Here is a 21,411-nt window from a genome sequence, read left to right on the forward strand (position 1 = left end):
GGACGCCTGTAACAATGACGTCCGAACTCGTGGACATTTAATATTTTAGGCGTCGGCCTGTTTCTGTGACTTATCCAATGTGTACATCAGCCTCCACTATCACAACACGCCATGTTGGTCTCACATACATCACTACTGCCCTCCACAGAGAAACACCCTGACAGGAAGGCGACGACGGCCTCCATTATTCCTTACAATGCTGAGGTAAAACGAAAGCTGAGCTCTGATTGGCTGCTATGGTTGACAATCACAGTTTTACTCTTTTGATGAGAGGCCTGATAAGTATCATCCTGTACAGCACAACAAGGGAGACATTTTATTTTTTACCCACCCTGTACTGGGTCCCACAAAGCGAAGTCCTGAATTAGGAGTCACCTAACGGGTCACACTTCTCTATCTGCGTCTGATGGAGGAGTCAGGGGTTGGCGATTCCAGGAGAACGTTACCCCCTGACTGTGTAATGGAGGTGACTGGATGCAACACACAGAAAACACAAGGCGGGGACAGTCAGTGGACAACGATACGACCCGGTCAGGATCGCTGGTGCATCGCTAAATGGTCGCTAGTGAGCTGCCACCCAGGCAGATCTCACAGCGATGCAGCAGCGATACAGCGGTCGTTACTTACCTGTCAGACGCGGCGATCCTGACGTCCTCCCGTCCGCGTCCACGCGTCGCTCGTTGGCGCCAGCAGGAAGCGCCTGACGAGAAATGGAGCTGCGCGATCAGCGATGGACAGCGGGGGAGCCGGTCGGAGGTATCACATATAGCGATATCGCTGCTGCGTCACCAAATCGGTGATGCTTTAGCGATATTGTTAGCGATATCGCTATGTGTAAAACCCCCTTAAGTAATAGCAACAAGATAAATTAAACAATAAGCTGGACACTGGTATGAATAAATTAGCAACGTAACTTCTTCACTATGCAGTACTGAAGTTCTCTGAGCGGAGGCTGCACGCCCGTTCCCGGGATTTACCACGCAAGTGCTCTCGCTCTCTCACTGAAATTCTGGCCCTAGTGAGGGTCACCTGGATTTTCCGCTAGGCCGCAAGTCACTCTCTGACGTAGTCTATTAACGCACGTTGAGCCTTCTGAGCCCCAAATGGCCCCCTCCCAACCTATTGACCTAAACCCGGCACCGTATTTCCAGGTTGGAAGTGATGGCCCTGTTCACTTTGCGCTGCCTCACTGCGGTCGAAGTCCCCTCTTCGCGGATCCACACGGCTTTACTGTCGGCAAGTATCTGCTGGGCCCGGAGCGGAGAGGGCTGATACATGGCTTTTTACTGGCAACGTCCGGCCTCAGGGTCCTCTCAAACGTGGCCTGATCGTTAACAGGCAGCGTCCAGCACTTCAGTCTGGCGGCTGAGGAAAAAATCCCTCTCCTTTAAATTTCTTCCTTCGCCAGATCCGTCAAAAAACTGGTCCGGTGCCACACGTTGATGTCCGTACGCAGACGGATCTGTTTTCCGCCATTTTGGTGGATTACGAATGACAGAAAAAACTGATGTGTGAAACAGGCCTTAGCAGGACCAGCACAATGCACATGAAGCTGCCCCCACCCAAAACCATGCCAGTACAAGTTGGCTCCACCTGATTGCGCCTGGCCATTAGATGGCGGCCCTTCTTCATTATGGCGGCATCCCACAAGGATTTTTAATGGTATCACCTCTTTCTCTTACAACTTCATTGTAACAAGAAAAATGTGCCTGAGCACCAACAGATAGTTAGTTGCTACCTACCTACCTGCCTGTTGTGCTCTGCATTATTCTTTGCCGGCACAGAGAAGTCACGACAAACCGGTGGCTTCTTTTCTGCTCTGTTTTCAGGGCGACAATTCTGACGTCACGCCGATTAACAGACAACTTCTCGAGTCAGCTGTCAATCAACATGACATCAGCCGTCACGCCCCGTCGACACAGCATCCAGGAGACAGCAACGCTGCTCTGTTGACAAGGAATAGCTGAATTGTCACCAGGAGCAGTCTAATGATTACTCTGTGCCGGTGAAGAACGGTGCTGAGCGCAACAGGCAGGTTAGTTGACAACTACCTACCTGTTGGAGCTTAGGAACTTTTTTTTTTTAATACAAAATTCTGGAAATCCCCTTTAATGCTCACAAGACATTGTTCCCGTAAAGCTGAAAGCTAAACGTTGTCTACAGATTGGGAAGACCCCGTCCTGTACCCCATGACAGTACCCAGTGCACAAGCCTCTATACAAGGAGGGGAATTTTGGTGGGAGAACATGAGCGGTCACACAGAACCCAGACCTCAGCTCCTCCATCCAATACCGATAGTGGAAATTGTGAACCTGGCCTCCCCCCAAAATCACCGTCTGACCTCACAAATGCTCTTCTGGATTAAGGGGTGGAAATTTCCAGAGACTCAAAAATCCTTCTCAGAAGAGTGGGAGCTGTTGTAGGTGCAGAGCAAGGACCAACTCCACATATATAGTCACACACATTGCTATTGTAGTTCCAGGTATAATTTACAATATTTCCATCAGTGACACCTCATGAAAGGAAATGGCGCCTTGTCACGTCCTTGCACTGAGAAAACCACAAGGGGTTTCATGCTGCCACCCCCTCCCTCACTGCTGAAAACAGGAAAAGGCAAGTTCTGGTGTGACAGGAATGATTGTGTCACCAGGAGCTACGTGCAGCCAGACGACTGCTGCGAGGCCTTATACTTGTGCCTGGGGCCTGAGCTCTTCTAACAAGGGAGACCAGGTGCCCACTCATCCACACTCCTGTTTATACCTTCATAGATCCGAGGCAAGAATGCAGCATCTAACAACCAGGGGTCAAAAACAATAATTGATGCCAAGAATCTGCACACAATTTACCTAACACTTATAGAGCGGGGGGGGGGGGGGCTTTGCCCCAAGTCTAACAACTATAGTTGTACCACTAAATATGATGTATTGGGAAATGCCATTTATGCTGCTCATTATAGAATACTTCTTTAAAGGGTTTATTTTGACCCCTTTGCGGTCCCCTTTTATTCACACTTCCTTATATGCCACCTCAGGATAATTACAGAAGACATCAAACCTATGACAATAGCAAGCAGCTCCCTATAGTGGAAGTTTCTTGGATCTGGTGGGCAGAACATTGAAGCCGTGTGTACACGTTTGTTATTGACTATTAGGCTAGTCCTCCGATTAGGAGGGTCTTGCACCCGCTGTTGATTTAAAGGATCCAAAGAGCAAAAAGTCAAATCCCCTGCTGCACCACCACAGGTCAAGTGAAGAATTGCATTTGATTGAAATCTTTGTTGATGTAGCATGGTCCTCCAGAGACAAGTTACTCAACTAGGGCAACACCGTGGCTTAGTGGTTAGCACTGCAGCCTTCGGTGCCTGGGTTCAAATCCAACATCTACAAGGAGTTGTATGTTCTCCCCGTGTTTGCGTGGATTTTTTCCGGGTTCTCCGGTTTCCTCCCACATTCCAAAGACTTATATAGGAAAAGTAGATTGTGAGCTCCAATGGGGACAGAAATGATTATGTCCGTAAAGTACTGTGGAATTAATGGAGCTATACGAGTAAAATAAACTAGCACAGTATGAAGTGCTGTGCCATTTGGCATTAAGCCAGTTTCTAGGACTTATCCCCAGAACCTAGACTATAGCTGTCAGCATGTCCTTGGTTACTGGTCAAGGACTCCAACACAGGACCAGCACTGTGCTGCTAGCAGGGAAGCAGCCCACACCTGTGCATGCCACAGGAGATTAAGAGCAGAGAATCCCTTTAAAATCTTTACACCAGCTCAAACAAATCATAGCATCCAGAAGAATCAGCATGCAGGGCTTCCTATACGGTTAGAGTCGTGTCTTGGCTAGACTAGAGCGCCATTGTAATATTTCACCTACGGGGTAATGCAGGGAGATCAGACTCTGATCACAAGGGTTCCAGGTACACTTTTCAAACTGTCATTGTCCAAATCAGACCCCTTACCACACAATTAGGATTAGTTGCTAGTGTAGGACTGGACACGTAATATGAAGGATGCAAACATGGGTTAAAAAAAAAATCTTAGTTTTCAAACAAGCAATGTGTGAACAAGGTCTTACACATGCCCTTAAATAAAACCTAAGTTGCGTTTCCAGTACTAGCAAAAAGTGAGATTTTAGAAGTCTAATGCACACGCTTCCCCCATCGACTGACTTGGAAAACTGCAGAATGTGAATGCAATCATGTGTTTTACTTACCACATGTACTGTAGTCAAAGAAGTTTTGCATTTTCTGCAGGCAAAACAGTAATGTGCGAACATAGAATTTTATGTTGCTTGTAAGTAGTTTTGATGGTGTTTAAATTTTATGCCGTGCCACAAATGTTCCAATATGGGCCCAGCACCTACATCTCTGCCCCTCTCCCTGCCTACTTCCAGGTCACGCGGTTCCATCTTCCCGTTTGAGATTTTGCATAGGCACCAGTTCAGTCCCCAATGAAGTTATGAGAACTGCATTATTGAACTGTGCATGCACCACCCCTTCTGAGACTGCCCCAGGCAATGATTAAGCCTGTGCAAAATGTTTGCCAGATTAGGCAGGTCATACAATTAGGTGGACAATATCCCGATGACAGCCCAGATTAGAAAAAGTCTTAGTTACTTACCGGTAACAGTATTTTTCAGAGCCCATGACAGCACCACGAGAGAGGGGATCCGCCCTTCATGGACAAGAAACCTACAGACATAAAAGGGTGGCACCTCTCCCATACATCAGTTGGATTACAGAGCCCGAGAGGCCCTCCATGGTTAATGGCAGAAATATATACAATAACCTAACACCCAATAATTTCACGCACGTGAAAACTTACAAGAGGAATAAGTGCACACCCACACGTGAAGGTAGGGAACCTAAGGGTGCTGTCAAGAGCTTCAAAAAAAAAAAAAAACACAGTTACCGGTAAGTAACAAACTTTATTCGGTCTCCCATAACAGCACCACGAGAGACTTACAGACAGGTAAGAATTTCCTTAGGGAGGAACCACAGCCTGTAGCACACATGTCCAACCTCTAATGTTAATAAAAGGTGGAAGAAGACTATTTAGCTGCCTTACATATCTGGTCGACAGACCTCTGACCCCTCCACCCATGAGGCTGCCATGGCTCAAGTGGAATGCACCCTTAGACCCTTCGGTGCTGGCTTGCAACCTGATGTATAAGCCAATGAAATAGCCTCCCTAATCCACCTAGCCAAAGTACTCTGCCACCACAAAACCCCTCCTGGCCCCCTGGATGCACACGAACAAGGAATTGTCCTTTTTCCAAGGATTAGTGACCCATACACCACCTAACATCTAGGAGTTTAAAGCTTTTTCCTTTCTGGTTTCTAGGATTAGGGAGGGAGATCCATTTCCTGCGACCTATGGAACTTGGATGCTACTTTGTTCAAGTAAGATGGATCTTGCCCAAGTACCACCCTTTCATCCAGTAACTGGTATATGGAGGGAATCCAGAAAGAGCCTGGCTATCGCTCACCCTCAGAGCCGATGTTAACGCAACCAAGAAAGCACCTTTATAAAAGCTGAGTCAATAGGCTCAAAATGGGGGGGGAGGAACCTGTCATAGCTGTGAGAACCAAGTTCAAGTCCCACAGCATAATTTGCGCTTTAAGAATAGGCCTTGATCTACCTGATGCTTTAATAAGTCTGGTCACCCAGTAATTACCCACAATATCACAGCTAATAAGGCCCCTAGGGCTGAAACTTGGACCTTAAGGGTACTTGTGGAAATACCCATTTCCAGACCTTTTTGAAGAAATTCCAGAATTTGACCTATCTGGACCCTTTTCAGCATCCATTCTCCCTGCCTTGGTAGGTTGTGGCTTGAAAAATCTGCCCTGTCGTCATTTACAGAGCTGTCAGAAAATGTTCCTCTGCTACCTGGAATAGCCGCTGTGCCACTTCCATTAAGGGTCTGGACTGCATTCCACCTTGGTGGTTTACGTAGGCCAGCGCAACCCGATTGTCAGAGAAGATTCTGACATGACCCTGTAGGAATATAAGGAGCCTCTTTACTGCCAGCTACACTGCAGTCAGCTCCTTTAAGTTAGAACTGTTGTTTCCATAGACCCTGGACTGCAACCTCCCCCATATGTGCCCCTCATCCTGTAGGGCTAGCATCTGTGATGATCACCCAGGGTAATGTGATTTTCCCAGTGAACATCCCCCCCCCCCCCCCCCCCAGACAGGTTATCCCAGTCTCACCACCTCAAGGAACATATAGAAGGGGACAATGTCACCAGTCCCTGCAGGTACCCCACCCTAAAGGGCCATCCTTAACACATCCCACAGTAAGGTCCCTGTATGAAACTGCACCCACCACACCTCAGGGATGCAGGAGGTTAGCAACCCCAACAGGGACATAGCCCCCCAAGTGATAGTGGGGTTGCTCGATGCTATCATTTCTTGGTGCTAAAGGTGAACCAATTTCAGGCAGCAGACACTCCTGCCTCTGAATGCAGCATGAGTCACAGAAAATTAGCTGAGATTTTTTTTAATGTTCAGTAGCCACCCCAAGCGTCCAGAGCAGACGTTATCCTCTACCTGAGCGGAGCAAAGATCCACTGACCTGCCTACAATAAATTTGTCCAGATAGGGAATAATCAGCACGTTAGTTTCATGCTGGTGGGCCATGACCTTGGCCACTACTCTAATTTCATTTAGGCTTGTGGTGAAGTTAGGGGGGGGGGGTCTCCTCTGCAACCTGTGGGGGCAGCAAGCATGAGGTAATGCACATTGGCACATCTCTCCCCCGCCCAGTGGTAAAGGCCCCTCACCGTCTGCTGGACACAGGGCCGACAATCATTTTGGACAGAAGTCCAGCAAGGGGGGGGGGGACCTGCAGAGGGAAGATTTGTGTCTCGACTTTCCTTTAAAGTTCTTTCCCTGGGAGGATCAGGAAAAATAAGGGAAAGACTACATCACCAAGTGAACTTTCACAAGTGTCAATTACCAGTGTTACAAGCAGGTAATGGATTACCAACGCTGCAGACTCCTCCACTCTGGAGGAGCTCCTACAGCTCAACCTCTGTTGAATCCCAACTTTTGCTTGCCTGGCCATCACCTGTATTCAGGGGTCCTTCTGCTCACTTGACTGCCCCAGGAATGGGCTCAGAAGCATGTGCCAGTGCCCAGTTTAAACCTGGTCCCAGCCCCTCTTCTTCCCCCAGGCCTGCTACAATGCGACTGCTCCAACGACCTGCCTCTGACAGAGCCACCGATCACAGCCTGCACTGGACCTGGGTGCCCCCCCAAAACCCTGGTGCATCATCCTAGGACATGCCCCTACAGCAACCAAGCTCATCACCAGCTCCACCCAGGACATGTCTGCTGAGCCCTGGGACACACCCTAGGTAGCACCATGCCTGAGACCAGGCAGCATCTGCTGGGGCATAATTAACTTCTTCCTGCACCAACCTCCCAAAGCTGGTAATCCTCTGGACCCAGCTCCTGCACTGCTCACTGTTGTGCGGTCCACTCTAACGCTTCCAGAAAACCAACTGATATGTGGGAGTGGTGCTGCCCTTTTATTTCCTGTCTGTGAAGAGCAGATCATCTCTTGTGGTGCAGTCTAGTCTGAAGGCTTCATTTCAGCCTGGAGAACCCATTATCTGAGCACTGCCATAGGGCCCAGGGTTTCTCTTGAAGTCAAGCTGCAGACAGTAATTGCTCCCTCCATATACACAGATCCACAAGATAGAGAGTTCAGTGTTTCACAATTTATTAAACACAGAAACTGACAGACAGACTAGTAGGGGTGACTCTGGGCCCCTTCAGTGACAGGACACTGGATGAGATGCTGGGCCCTGCAGTGACAGGAGAGGTGGGATGACTTTACTCTTTGGTGGCAATGTAACTTATAAGGTCCACTACACGGTGGCTGTAGCCGAATTCATTGTCATACCTGCAAGACAAAAATCCATGTTACACTCGGCCAAGACCCCCCACCTGGAACGGAGTCACTACAATGCCTGTCAGTACATAGGACCCAAACCCACGAGTTCCTACCAGTTCTTTATACTCACCAAGTGATCAGTTTAACGAAGTGATCGTTCAGTGAAATACCAGCGCCAGCATCAAAGATGGAGGAGCGAGTGTCACCATTGAAGTCAGTTGAAACGGCCTGAGGGAGTTATAAGTGAATGCATGAGCAAAAAATAAAAAGTTTAATAAGAGTTACAAGTCTAGGATGTCACAACACCTACCGCATGTTCTGTGTACCCCAGGATTCCCTTCAGTGGTCCTTCAGAAGCTTTCTTCACTGCAGCCTTAATGTCTTCATATGTGGCCTTAAAATATAAAAAAAAAGTCAAGTTAACCCTTCAGTTGCAGGACAAGTTTTCAGGCTCAAGGTGGATTTTTCCCTATACTTACTGGTTTCTCCAGGCGGACAGTCAAGTCTACAACTGACACATTGGGAACGGGAACCCTGAGAGCCATGCCAGTGCACTTTCTGGAAAAGGAGGGGAGAAAAAAAAAAAAAAAAAAAAAAAACACTTGAGTTGTGGCAGGCTCCTACAAGTCTCACCCACAAGCAGATTTGTAGCCAAGCTGCATGGAGCTGGTAGTTTCTGCTCAGAGCTCCATTTACAGCCATGGGCACAAGATGTGGCACCAACATGGCTGGCCAGGATAGCAGCAGAGCCTTACCCATTCAGGGCTGGGATGACTTTGCCTACAGCCTTAGCGGCACCAGTTGATGCTGGGATGATGTTCTGTGCTGCGCCTCTGCCATCACGCCACAACTTTCCAGAGGGTCCATCTACAGTCTTCTGGGTGGCGGTGAAAGCATGGACTGTGGTCTGAAAGGAAAGCGCATGGAAGATCAGCAAAATGTGGACACAATGGTTTGGAGGGGGTGGATGTAGTAACTCACCATCAGGGCCTCCACAATGCCAAAGTCGTCATTGATGACCTTTGCAAGAGGAGCAAGGCAGTTTGTGGTGCAGGAGGCATTGCTGTGGATGGAAAAGCAGATGTCATATTATACCCAAGTAATGGAAGAGATCTCATCCCCTCCCCATGCTGCACTCATCATAAATGTGACTGAAGGCAGTTGTGAGCTGACAGCATTGCCAGTGATTGGCTTGCAGCCTGGACTTTTTTTGGTGTCTTTACATTGCTTTGGCATATGTAGATGCTATAAGAACCTAGCAGATTAACTCAGACCTGCATATGATGTAGATACAAGCAGTAATTTCTGCCAACCCCATTCACACCAGCATCAAGAGCTCTTGACACCCCTAAAGCACAATACACATGCCCCAGAGCACCCCCTCCTACCACATGCAAATTTAGACTGGCAACAGGTCCATAGTTACCTGATGACCTTCAGGGAGTTGTCATAGGTTTCATGGTTGACACCAACAACGAACATGGGAGCATCTGCTGATGGTGCAGAGATGATGACACGCTTGGCACCTCCTTTCAAGTGAGCCTGGAAAGATGGTGGTGAGTTATTGGGAGGCACAGGACACTGGTATCACATCAGTTATGGCTGCGGTGGACACTTACAGAGGCCTTGTCAGTGGTAGTGAAGACACCGGTAGACTCCACCACGTAATCAGCACCAGCATCGCCCCATTTGATGTTAGCTGGGTCACGTCTACAAGATAACAGAAGGGAAGAGTCAGATATTTGAGGTCACAGCAGCTGGGACTCCAGAATGACAGCAGCGTCTGCATAAAGAGCCATTGATGGTTTGGGGCCAGAGCCTCCTCTGTGGCTGCCGTCCAAGTGTTCCTGTGCAATCAAATCCCAATGCTCATAAATGGAGATAATGGATCCCCACAGATTTAGTTGCAGCAGACTTATAAATTATCTAGCCTGAAGAAAATGGCTGGTCTGCCAGCCATATGCACTATGGGGTGGGATCACTGCAGCTGATAAAGAGCTTTAGGAATGGAAGACACCCCCAGTGATGCTAAATCCAATGGGATTAGTGGGGCCTCTTGCTTGGCATTAATGTATACTCACTCATGAGAGACGGTGATGGGCTTGCCATTGATCACCAGTTTTCCATTTTCAGCAGCAACTTTTCCTTTGAATTGTCCGTGAGTGGAATCATACTGGAACATGTATTCCTGAGGACAACAAGGTTTGTGTCAGAAGACCTATACTATATGCAGTAACTACCACTATACCCCAAGTACTTTCCTGCATTGGGAAACTCCAGCAAGGCATGCTGAAACTTGTAGTGCAGTTATGAAATATGTCTTGCTGTAGTGCCAACTACATGCACAAAGCAGCATTGTTACAAGAGCTAAATGCCAGCAAAACCCTGCACATCAAGCCCCCCCCCCCCAGGCCATGCCCACCTACCATGTACTTCAGATCAATGAAGGGATCATTGATTGCAACAACAGTTACTTTTCCAGACTCGATTGCAGCACGGGTCACCAGGCGCCCGATGCGACCAAATCTGCCAAGAGAAGCACATGTAGAGAAAAATTAAAACAGGTCACAAAGCATTGGCAAGCAAAGGCTACATGACTTCTACACAGACAGCAGATGAATGGTTAATAGCATGTCATCAGTTAAAGGGCACCCAACTCCATGCTCTAGAATCCTGTGTAATGCTATGGATCAAAGGTCACATCTACCACCACTAGTCACAATGTGCAAACTAAGGAGAGAGGGGTCCAGTTGTGTCAAGGGCTTGCATGCAGAGCAAGGCCAGGGTTAAGCTCACATGCAGCAGAAGGATTTACAGAACATGCAAAGATCATTTTGCAATATGCATTGCATATTTTACTTGTACAGATCCCCCAGTCCAGACATGGAGCCTCCTTGGTGCATTCAGCAGAGGACACATCCCCCCCCACCCCTGTAGGTCCAGCTGATCTAGGGGGCATAATTTGCTCAATTATAGATCAGTGGCTTCAAGAGGGTCCCCTGCAAAAGTCTTGTTATCCAATGGCTTCTACACATTAGAGTAGCCTCACTTGAAGTCACCGACATCCATCTTCCCCTTTAATCACAGCATTCTACAGATTCACATTTCTCTGCCACAGTGACGGTACAGTTGCCATGCTATTCTAGTACTGGACACATTCAGACCAGCGCCACATCTGTCTGCAGGACAAGTCTGGTATTGCAACTCCGCTCTATGAACTGAATGGAGCACAGCAGCAGTACCAAGAACAGCCTGTAGGGCCATTTTTGAAAGAAAGCAGACATTTTCTTATCTTGTCGAGTCCTTTTAAGGCTATGGAAGTATACTTAGCAGCATGCAGGGTCAGAATGAGCATTGGGTGGCAGAGCCCCTGCTACAAGTTTCTCCAGGGACATAAATACGCATTATCATAGCAATGTGCCCCCCAGACTCGGGGCAGTGCCCTGCAGGGTTGTTCTGAGCGGCCTGTAACAATAAGCCCCGGCTGCGCCTCCCCGGCTGGAGCAAAGGTCATGGCTGAGTGTGCAAAAGTGTGAACAAACAGGGAGACAGGACAGATATAATCCCTGTGTTCTTTCAGCTGACTCTAGGGATCCAGTGTCACAGGATGACTGACAGGTCACCCAGAGAGGAGACAACATGCCCCCCCCCCCCCCCCCGCTCTGCAGCCAAACTACACACCCCAGTAACCAGGAGAAGAGCCAGCCCCCTCCACTAGGCAGCTGGTGCTCCTCTATTAATAGGAGACCTACTTTATACACAGTGGGGACAGGATGGAGGGGCAGGCTGCTCTGCAGAGGTCACCGCAGTCAGATTGCCATCAGATTCTTTTATTACAGATAGAGACCCCCCCCCCCCCCCCCACCACCACAGCAGCTACATGCAGCACTAGCAGGATGTGAGTCATCTACGCTCTTGTGCAAGCACCAGTCACTGCAGAGCGGGATTCATGCCCCATCCCCTAGACACACCCCAGTACATGGATCAGGTATGAGGTGGAGCACAGGGACCACCAACCTCCCCCCCAGAGACAGATGTCCTGCATGAGACAGTGACCTTACGATACCCTTGAGGCTCATCAGCCAGGGGTGGAAGGTGGAGGATTGTGCTGCGCATCTCTGCAGAGCATGAGGGAGGTGCACAGGGAAGCTGCAGAGGGAGACGGTGGGTGTGACCAGAGCCGCCATGGCAGGGGTTAACAGAGCCGCCATCTTGCACATGCAGTGGACCAGGAGCAGAGCACTGACTCCCCATCTGCATCACTTATAGCAAATCTGCCCCCTCCATCCTCAGCAGTCACCCCCCCCCCCCATAACCATGGTGACCAGGTCCCCAAGACACCAGTGCAGGGAGATCATTCATTGGGTAGTAATGTCATTAACCCCTTATTCTCCATGTAACAGGACAACCTCCCCCCCCCTTTAACAGCCCTTGCACCATTAGTCACTGACCACTCATTAACCAGTTACTGGCCACCCTGCTTCCACTACAGAAGCATGCAGAGCACATAATGCACCCGGCAGGGCTGTCACCAGGGAAACTCACCCGTTGATGCCGATATTCACCATGATTGCTGCCTGTAGTTTCTGCTCCTATAAAAAAAAAAAGGGCAGATTACAAAAAAAAAAATAAATGATGCACCAGAGCCGGTAACAAAGGAACACCCACATTACACCCGAACCCCTGCACACCGCGCACCCACCTCTCACAAGTCCTGCTGCAGAGTGACTGTCTGCGAGCCCAGCCCTCTTATATACCAGCCTGATGAGTGACAGGACAGGCTCCGCCCACCAACAGCTCCGCACCAATCACCGCCCGCAGAGCCACAACGTCACCGGCACCTTCTGTCATCTCAGCCCTGGCTACGTGCTACCGTAACATTGGTAGTAGACGCGCACCATATTCCTCTGGATCCCCTCATTAATAATTACCGTAATGTGCTTCCCCTTGATCTGACCGCATTGTGTTTCGGTTGGGCACTGTGGTCACTCCCACCTCGTGTAGTATCTACATCAGACCTTCCTTCATCCTGTTACCTCCCCCACATCACATTGCAGCAGAATCTCTTTCAACCTATTGCACCATTCATCCCTCCAAATCTGATCAGGGTCCTAATCCTGGATGCACATACATATATATCGTTACCGTGGAATATTAGCATCCCCTCCGCTATATATGTAGTGCAAGATCACATTTTACCCATGGAACTGATGGGGGTGTACTGTGATAAGAAAGCACCTGCTGGGCGTTGTAGTTCGCTCACATGGCCAGGGATACACTATGACCCCGGCTGTGATAATCAGGAGGCTGATCTTTATATACAAGAATATAGTGTCACATTACGACCTTTCCCGTAGTCGCAAGACTTGTTTCCCATTTTTTTGTCGCTGGTCTCAAGTGGCACGCTGCTCACTCGCCATAGACTGCAATGCAAATTGCTTTTTTTTTCCCCACCCTTTTTTACAGCAAAATTGCAGCTCTAAAATAGTTGCACGCTTGCAAATTGTAGAAAGGATGCACCAAAATATTTTTTTTTGGCGAATTTTCAGAAAATTCCAGACATGTCGCTGTAAAGCTAAGTTCACACTAGGCGTTTTTTTAATGCAACTTTTTACAGTACCAGCAATGTCTATGAGGCTATGTGCACACACTGCGGATTCTGCTGCGGATCCGCAGCAGTTCTGCAGACAGGGTACAGTACAATGTAAGTCTATGGGATTTACATTCTGCTGTGCACACGCTGCGGATTTCCAACTGCGGAAAAGCTGCGGTTTTGAATCCACAGAAAGAATTGACATGTCAATTCTTTCTGTGGATTCCGCTGCGGTTTGCCACCTATTCCATTGTCCAGGTGGCAAACCGCAGGTCAATTTACCTGCGGTTTTACCTGCGGATCTGCAGAGGCCAATCCGCAGGTGAATCCGCAGCGTGTGCACATAGCCTGAGATTTCAGCTGTCTCATGCACACAGCAGGTTTTGCTGCGTTTTTTTTTTTTGTGCCAAAACCTGATTCTATAGATTAGGACTTTTTTTTTTAGCCCTAAACTTTATCAGTATGCACAAGACAAATCTTGCATGACAAAACTGCAGGAAAAAAAAAGGCAAAAACCCCCCAAAAATATGTGCATTTTTTTTATGGCAGCTTCTTTCCTGGCAAGAGATCAAGTTTTGCTGCAGAAAAAAAAATGCCTAGTGTGAACTTAGCCTAAGGCCTCATACTCACATGTGAGAAACTCGGACGAGTCTCGCACGTCAATACCCGGCACTGCCGCCGGCACTCGGATCGGAGCGTTCAGCTACATGTATTTCTATGCAGCTGCACGCTCCGGTCCCGAGTGCCGGCTATTGACGTGCGAGACTCGTGCGATTTTCTCGCCTGTGGGACCCCGGCCTTACGTTGCTGCTACTGTATTCCGCAGCAGATTTTCTATTTGCAAATTTGGATGGAAAAATCAGAGCAAGTCTCCAACAATCCGTAATGAGATTTTTTCACTAACATAATGTCCGTCCATATGTCCTTTCAAAAGTGAAACCCCCGTCTAGGCTCATGACCAGTTCCTCATCCTATTACCCATTTGTACGTGGACGGTCATTTACTGTGCAGCGTATGATGATGACTCGGCATCTTGGAAATTTCACACTCAATTTTGTAAAAGTGTTCACACCCAAAGGAAGATGTGATTTATAGCCAGTCTCATACAACAAAGGGAGTAGGTGGAAATTACAAGCAGACGCGAGACAGAATCTGATCCCAAGTCTAGTCATAGCAATTTATAGACTGATCAAACATCTGAGCTCAAATTACGACACGTTCATCATATTGCGGACTTTGTGTATCAGAACTGCCCGAGAGAAGAAGCAGCCATGTTTCCCATAGCAACCAATCAGAGCACACGTTTCATATTTCCAGAGCACTTTTGAAAATGAAAGCTGAATGCTGATTGGTTGCTAAGGGCAACGAGGCCTACTTATTCCCTGATGCAGTTTTATTAATTGAGGCCTTGACAAGACGATGGTTTTATTTTATTTTTAATATATTTTATAAACATTAGGGCATTCATTTAGCTTTATCAAAGTAGACACGTGATGATATACAAAATATTGGAAATATATAAGAACACGTACCACAGTCAAGAGCATGTAAACACCATAATACCCCGCTCTTAACATGTGGCTTCTGTCCTGACATGTCATAATTTGTGGCTTCATTTTAAGGCCAGGGCTCCATACCGACATTGTAAAATAGCATTTTTTTCTCCAAACACAAAAAAATTACTGATGCGCGACAACACATGGCCAGACGCAACGACGCGCGCTGCCAAGGGTTATTAGCGAGTGAAATCCCAATGCAATTTAGCGCAAGCCAAGCCATTCATTAGGTGTAAGATGCCTCAAAGGACAAGGCCAGGAAGGAGTTAATTAAGTCCACTGCAAAAGCCGCTTTGGTCAGAAATTAAATAATTGAAATATCCATCACCCTTCAGCTGCGGCCATTGTCACCCGCAGCCCATCCTCCCCGCAACCCCCCATTAGGACGTCAGCACCTGGGACGCAGAGAATTAACCCTTTTTTTAATGCCAAGATGATTAATTAACCCTTTGTGTGTAGAACAGTTCATCAGGATCATATTGATCACATGACATTTTTGACCCTTCCTTTATCCATTTTCTCTTTTCATCCATTTTTAATGGAAATGACAACGTGGCCGCCGAGTGTTGGTCCGGCCTGACTGTACACATTACAAGGCAAGGACTAATATACCTCGCATCTTGTCCTTGATGTGCAGCATCTCAGTGTATAGAGGTCAAGTCTCCATTATCGCATCAGATTTATCTTGGAATTTATTGGCTATAATGTCTTTTATGAATTTACACCTTAAAATCACCAACAATTAGTATAATGTAACTTTATGTGATTTGTTAGGATATAAAAGAAGATCTGCAGATCAGACTGCAATGTTGCATAAAATTACACATTTTACAAGAATTCTATAGGAATAAATTATTGCGCAGGCTTGACGGCCCTTGCAATTTTTTGTGGGACCGTAGAAATACATTGCGTGCAATATTGGGCATCATTAAGACATCATTGCTTTGTCCTAAGTACATCAGTGTGCTGGATACAATTGCTATCCATTTTTGGTCCTCGTCTCCGTTTTTCTACATGAGTGTCATCCGTTTTTTTTTCGTGAAAATAATCCAATTTTTTTCCACCCATTAAACAATAAAAAGAAAAACGGGCAACACTTGGATGACGGTCGGGGCCGGCCCGAACGTATAGGCGAACTATACGTTCCAAAGGGGGCGCCAGAGAAAAAAATATAAAAAATCTTTTCAAAAGGCAAAAAGTTTTAGGGATGGAAAAAAAAGTGTACATATTTAAGGGCAAATATGACGCGAGAGGTTGGTTGGGTTGGCAATAATTTAGATAGAATCTGAAGTTGCTAAACAAATTAATCTCGGTGACTTAGTGTCATCCTTTAAAAAAAAAAAGGCAAGGAAACAAAAATTTTAATTACCTATCGTCGTTTTTGTTTTGTGTTATTGATTACTTTGTATATATTTGTCCTATACAACTTCTCAGAAAATTAAAGTTAGGAGAGAGTTAATTAATCATTGTTGTTGTGGTTTATTTTGCTCCTAAATTTATATCCCAAGTTTTCATCTACTGCCAAGAATAGTAGGGGCGCAACAAAATAGTTTCGCCTAGGGCGCCGTAATCTCTCGGGCCGGCCCTGATGACTGTGACACATGGATGGCCCCCCATGTGCTATCTTTTTTTTTATAGACCTATTGATTAGGGTGAGGTAGATCAGAAACGGACATGTCTTTGGTTTTTTTTGTTTTTCTTGCAGTGGATACGCAAAAATACCACTAATGTGTGAACGATGGCATAGTCAATTAGTATGTGTTATATCCGTGAAAAAAAAAAATACGGATAGAACATGTAGGTGAAAAACGGACATTTGAATGTGGCCCTCGAATCCGTGTGATCCATCACCGTGGAGCTCTGACGCCCAAGGAGAATAACCCCAGTGGTGATAAAGAGCAAATCCAGTGTGTAGAATCACCATGGAGCCTGGATCCTATAGGGAATAGCAGGGATTACGATGCCAGGCTCAATCCTTCGTGCCGTCTTCCTCTTATCCCGGTGTGTTAATGGCCGCCTCTCTATGATATGCATATAATGTTTCGTCTCACTGTAAAGCCCCCCTGTTCCCTGCTCTGAGATATCTCCTATCCTTCACACCCTCCGACATGACCTCGGTTAAGGACCCAGTCACTATTCTTGGCCTCTCTGAGGAATGCTACCGTTTGAAGGGCACGGTCCTAAAATAGCCCCAGCCGTGGGCATGATCTTTACATAAAGGTCGGACAGGTGGAGTGAGGAGGCTGCTGCCAGGCTCTCAGTACAGAGAAGTAGTAGGATATCGGGGCTACGGTCCGGTGGCTACGGACTACCGACATTGCCATCGGACCAGGGTCCTGCAAATCTTTTTGCTGAACTCTGCTGAGAAAAAAAATGTATGTTGTAAGTGATCAGCACTTTACCACCTATACTGTGCTTTGGAAATAAGCTGTTATGGTGGGATAACCCTTTTAGGCTTTATTTACTTAAAACTGGAAAACCCTTTTAATGGAGATAGTAGCGGACTGTTACCCAAACTGCTACTTGCCAGTCCAGTTGCTCGGTACATGTTGTAGGATCTTCATCAGGTCCTGCTCTGCGTCGGTGGTCCTTCCTGTATCGGTGGCATTTCCTGCGTTGGTGGTCCTCCTTCTACGACTGCAGGCTTTATATTTATTGCACCTCGTTATCCCCTCGCTGCACAACGCTCCCCGGACATGCCGATGCTATACATACTAATCTTCACACCTTTCATGTCAAAGTCCGGTTTCTCCTTCAGTAAAGTGAACACATTTTTCTTTTTGGCAAATTTAAACTGACACCTGCGCTCTCAATTATGGGGGAGGGGAAAGGTAAAGGGGAACCTGTACCTTGTAATAACGTATTCCGATTCTGCGATGAATATGAGATCAGGCTGTAATGGGTATATGATAAAATGAATTTATTTTCAGTGTACACTTAATGGTTCATGCAAAAAAAATTATGAAAAAAGTTGCGAAAACAGCAGTCGGATTAGAATCAGTTATTGCACAATGCTGGATGTAGGAGCCATCTTTCCATCTACTGGTTGCTTTTCCTCATTTATGGTAATTTTCACAGGTAGGGGGAACAATAGTGGGTTCATCTCACTCAACATTCCTTTCCCGCTTTGGCCTAACAGTTGTCTGCTTTGTTATATCTTTATATGTATTTTTCAGTCTACTGTATATGTGTAGTGGATTTTTGCATGGTTTATTCATAGCGCAAAAGGTATATGTCCTTTTACGGTGACTTCAACGCATGGTTTGGTTCTCCGCCAACAGCCGTGCTTACAATCTACATACAGGTGTTATGACCATATAAGCACAATAATACGGATATATACAAACCAGGAGGGGTGTAAACCTGCACACTACAGGTTACTATTCAGACTAGGCAATCCCTAACCTGACCCCGATTTGTTCCTTCCTGACCACGGAGGTTGGCACCCTAAAACTACACAATGGTGCCCCCCATTCAATGTAGGTGGACCCCCGAGTGTCCTTAACTGCACCCTAAACTACACACAATGTGTAACCCAAATCAACCACAACAGAAAGTAGCGCACACAAGCAGAGTGAGAACCAGGGCTAAGGCTGGTTTCACACTTGCGTTTATTTGCGCTGCTTTTTAGTGCAAAAAAACGCATGCGTTTTTCCCCTATACTTTAACATGGGTGCGCATATGTGTGCATACATATGCGCACGTACAAGTTTGTATGCGCATGCGTTTTTTTTGCAGTGTGCGCTCGGGCGCACAAAATGCATCCTGTTGCATTTTTTGTGCGTCCGACTTGCCCCCAAAAAACGCATGCGCACGCAATGCGTTATTTTACAGCAAAACACCCATTAAAGTCTATGGGTGCACATACGTGCGCATTGTAAAAAAAATGCACCAAAACCCACAAAAAAAAGCACACAAACGCAGGATGCGCTTTTTTCATGCGTTTGTGTGCGCAAAAAACGCGCAGCAAAAAAACGCAAGTGTGAAAGTAGCCTAAGGGAGTGTTCAGACAGTCACAAGAAAGACGGAAGGAAATAAGAACCTCACAACAAACGGAATATGTAGAAAACCTCCCAGGCCTCAAATGCCAAAGAAAGGAAAGGGTACTGGGGAGGAAGACTCACAAACAAACCACAGGAAAAGCAACAGCGATTAACCAGGCAGGATAATCCCTACCGGAGAAGCTGGACCTCCAAACACCATTGGTCTTGAATTATTACTTACAAAAGATTGCAAGTTCATGGTGAGTATAAATAATCCTTTCCAAGATGTTATAGGACAAACCAAACAAAGAAGTGAAAACAAGCAAGAAAGTATCTCGAACGACCCCTGTACGCTGTTCCAGTATAACTTCCCCCCCCGTTAAAACACGTTGAAACTCTTTTAAAGACATACGACGTTCCTCTCTTGTCCTGGTTGGGTAGGGTAAATGTGATGAGTATGATCCCAATCGAACTCCCTGAGTCATTCTTACGCGCTTTAGATCGCCTAATGGCGAAATTTGTTTGGAGACACAAAAGGTCCAGGTTGCCCTTGCGACTCCTATCGCGCCCAAAGCGAAGAGGGGGAGATGGCCTACCTAATCTCACGGCTTATCATCAGGCTATCTTATTGGCAAACTGGTTGAAATTAATAAAATGGGCAGAAAAAGGACAGGATGCACACATAGAGATGCAGCTCATGGGTAGGAATGCGCTAAAATTCTTGTGGACAGATTGCCCACTACCTAAAACTGGTCTGGGAGATATCCTTCTGGCCATCCTACGCACCAGACGCACATTGATACCGATAAGAGCACCCCACTGCAACTTCCTAGATAAAATTCCAATTGGGCTCATACCTTACATATTTATACCAGATTTCACAGACCCGTATGGACTCTGGTCCTCATTACCAAACAAACCTATTTCTCACCTATTACAGGGGAAAATTCTATGCGCAAATGGCTGGCCAGTGACTGCGGGGAGACGTCCCATAAACGATTTACAACTCTCACACGTAACTTACTTTATGAGTCAAATCAAAACACTTCCTCAGTTGCCCACTAAATGGCTCTGGTTGGAAATATAGAGGAAGGTTCACCATTATGTCCCGAAAGTGGTATCAAAATTCTATTCCAATCTCATAGATGAGGAAAACTCCTCCCAGCCACCTTTCCTACATTCGTGGGAAGTGGAATTAAATATTTCTTTATCCCCACTGGACAAACAAAAGATCTGTGCTGCTTCTCATGGCTTCTCCCGTTGTGTTCTATTTCAAGAGTCGGCTTATAAGTTACTATCGCGATGGTACTACACACCAGAAAAACTGCATCATTTGGGACTGATTAGCTCCCCTCTGTGTTGGAGGTGTGGGGAGTCGCGGGGTAACCTGTCTCACATTTTTTGGTTCTGTCCTACTCTCGCCCAATTCTGGTCAGATGTCATGTGGTTTATGAAGAACCTTAGCATACTTAAGGCAGACCTGACTGCGGCGGAGGCACTCTTATCCTTACCCTCAGAGAATTTCCAGCCTAAGAAGCATGAGCTAGCGCCATTGATGCTGGGAGCGGCAAAACAATTGATCGCCCTTAGATGGAAACAGCAAACCCCCCCGACTCCGACAGAGTGGAAACGTAAAATAAGAGATTTGTTTAGACTCGAGGAGCTCACGAGTTGGGACTCGTCATCTCATGAGAAATTTAAGAAAACCTGGGCACCTTGGATACATTTCCAGGACACTGCGGGGAGGCTGGGGGGTGCCACGGCGGCCGAGTAAGTAGTGAGGAGGGACTGAGCCCTGGGGGTCACTGAGCCAATTTCTTCAAACTATCTAAGGTCATAATTACAACAGATGTGCATGAGAGAGCGTTGTATCGCCTGAGGTGACATTCTGGTGGGGGCGGTTCATCGGGCCTCTTCACTAATATTTTTATCGGAGAACCTCAAGAGCTTGTTTTTCTTTGTAAAGTATGCCCTAGAGCATCAAGGATACCTGCCTATGTAATGGGTTAGTTTTAGTTAGGTTATTTACCTCGTTAAGTGTTATATTGTTTGAAAAGAGTAAAACTGTATAATTAATGCTCTGTAATTCTACATACAGACTTGTACCTCAAAATTTGAACATGTCTTGCTTCTGTATTGCTGTAATCTCTCTTTATTAATAAAATAAAGAATTACAAAAAAAAAAAAACAAGCAAGAAAGAAAAGCAAAGACAAGAGTATTATCAGAAGTTGGACAGAGACAACACAGGCTGTGGTCCAAAAGAAAGGGAAACCAACCACTAGCCAGAGGTCACCAGGTCGAGCCATGACAGTACCTTCCCCTCTTCTATGAAGGGCCGCTAGACCCTCAGAAAACCCCAAATCCCTGAAGACA

General features: G+C 46.6%; 1 protein-coding gene across 1 annotated transcript; it reads right to left on the reverse strand.

The window, feature by feature from the left end:
* Positions 1-7,714: 7,714 nt before the first annotated feature.
* GAPDH (glyceraldehyde-3-phosphate dehydrogenase) lies at positions 7,715-12,693 on the reverse strand. The gene is made up of 12 exons (XM_073552938.1): positions 12,608-12,693; positions 12,451-12,497; positions 10,332-10,431; positions 9,987-10,093; positions 9,525-9,615; positions 9,332-9,447; positions 8,887-8,968; positions 8,661-8,812; positions 8,385-8,463; positions 8,216-8,299; positions 8,036-8,133; positions 7,715-7,914 (listed from the first exon to the last, which is right to left on the reverse strand). Exons 2-12 carry the CDS (start codon positions 12,471-12,473, stop codon positions 7,845-7,847), a joined length of 1,002 nt encoding a protein of 333 aa, XP_073409039.1. The 5' UTR covers positions 12,474-12,497; positions 12,608-12,693; the 3' UTR covers positions 7,715-7,844.
* Positions 12,694-21,411: the final 8,718 nt, after the last annotated feature.

The sequence above is a fragment of the Dendrobates tinctorius genome, unplaced genomic scaffold (assembly GCF_039654945.1).
Source record: "Dendrobates tinctorius isolate UK_male_01 unplaced genomic scaffold, ASM3965494v1 ptg000196l, whole genome shotgun sequence".
In the NCBI taxonomy this organism is placed as follows: domain Eukaryota; kingdom Metazoa; phylum Chordata; class Amphibia; order Anura; family Dendrobatidae; genus Dendrobates; species Dendrobates tinctorius.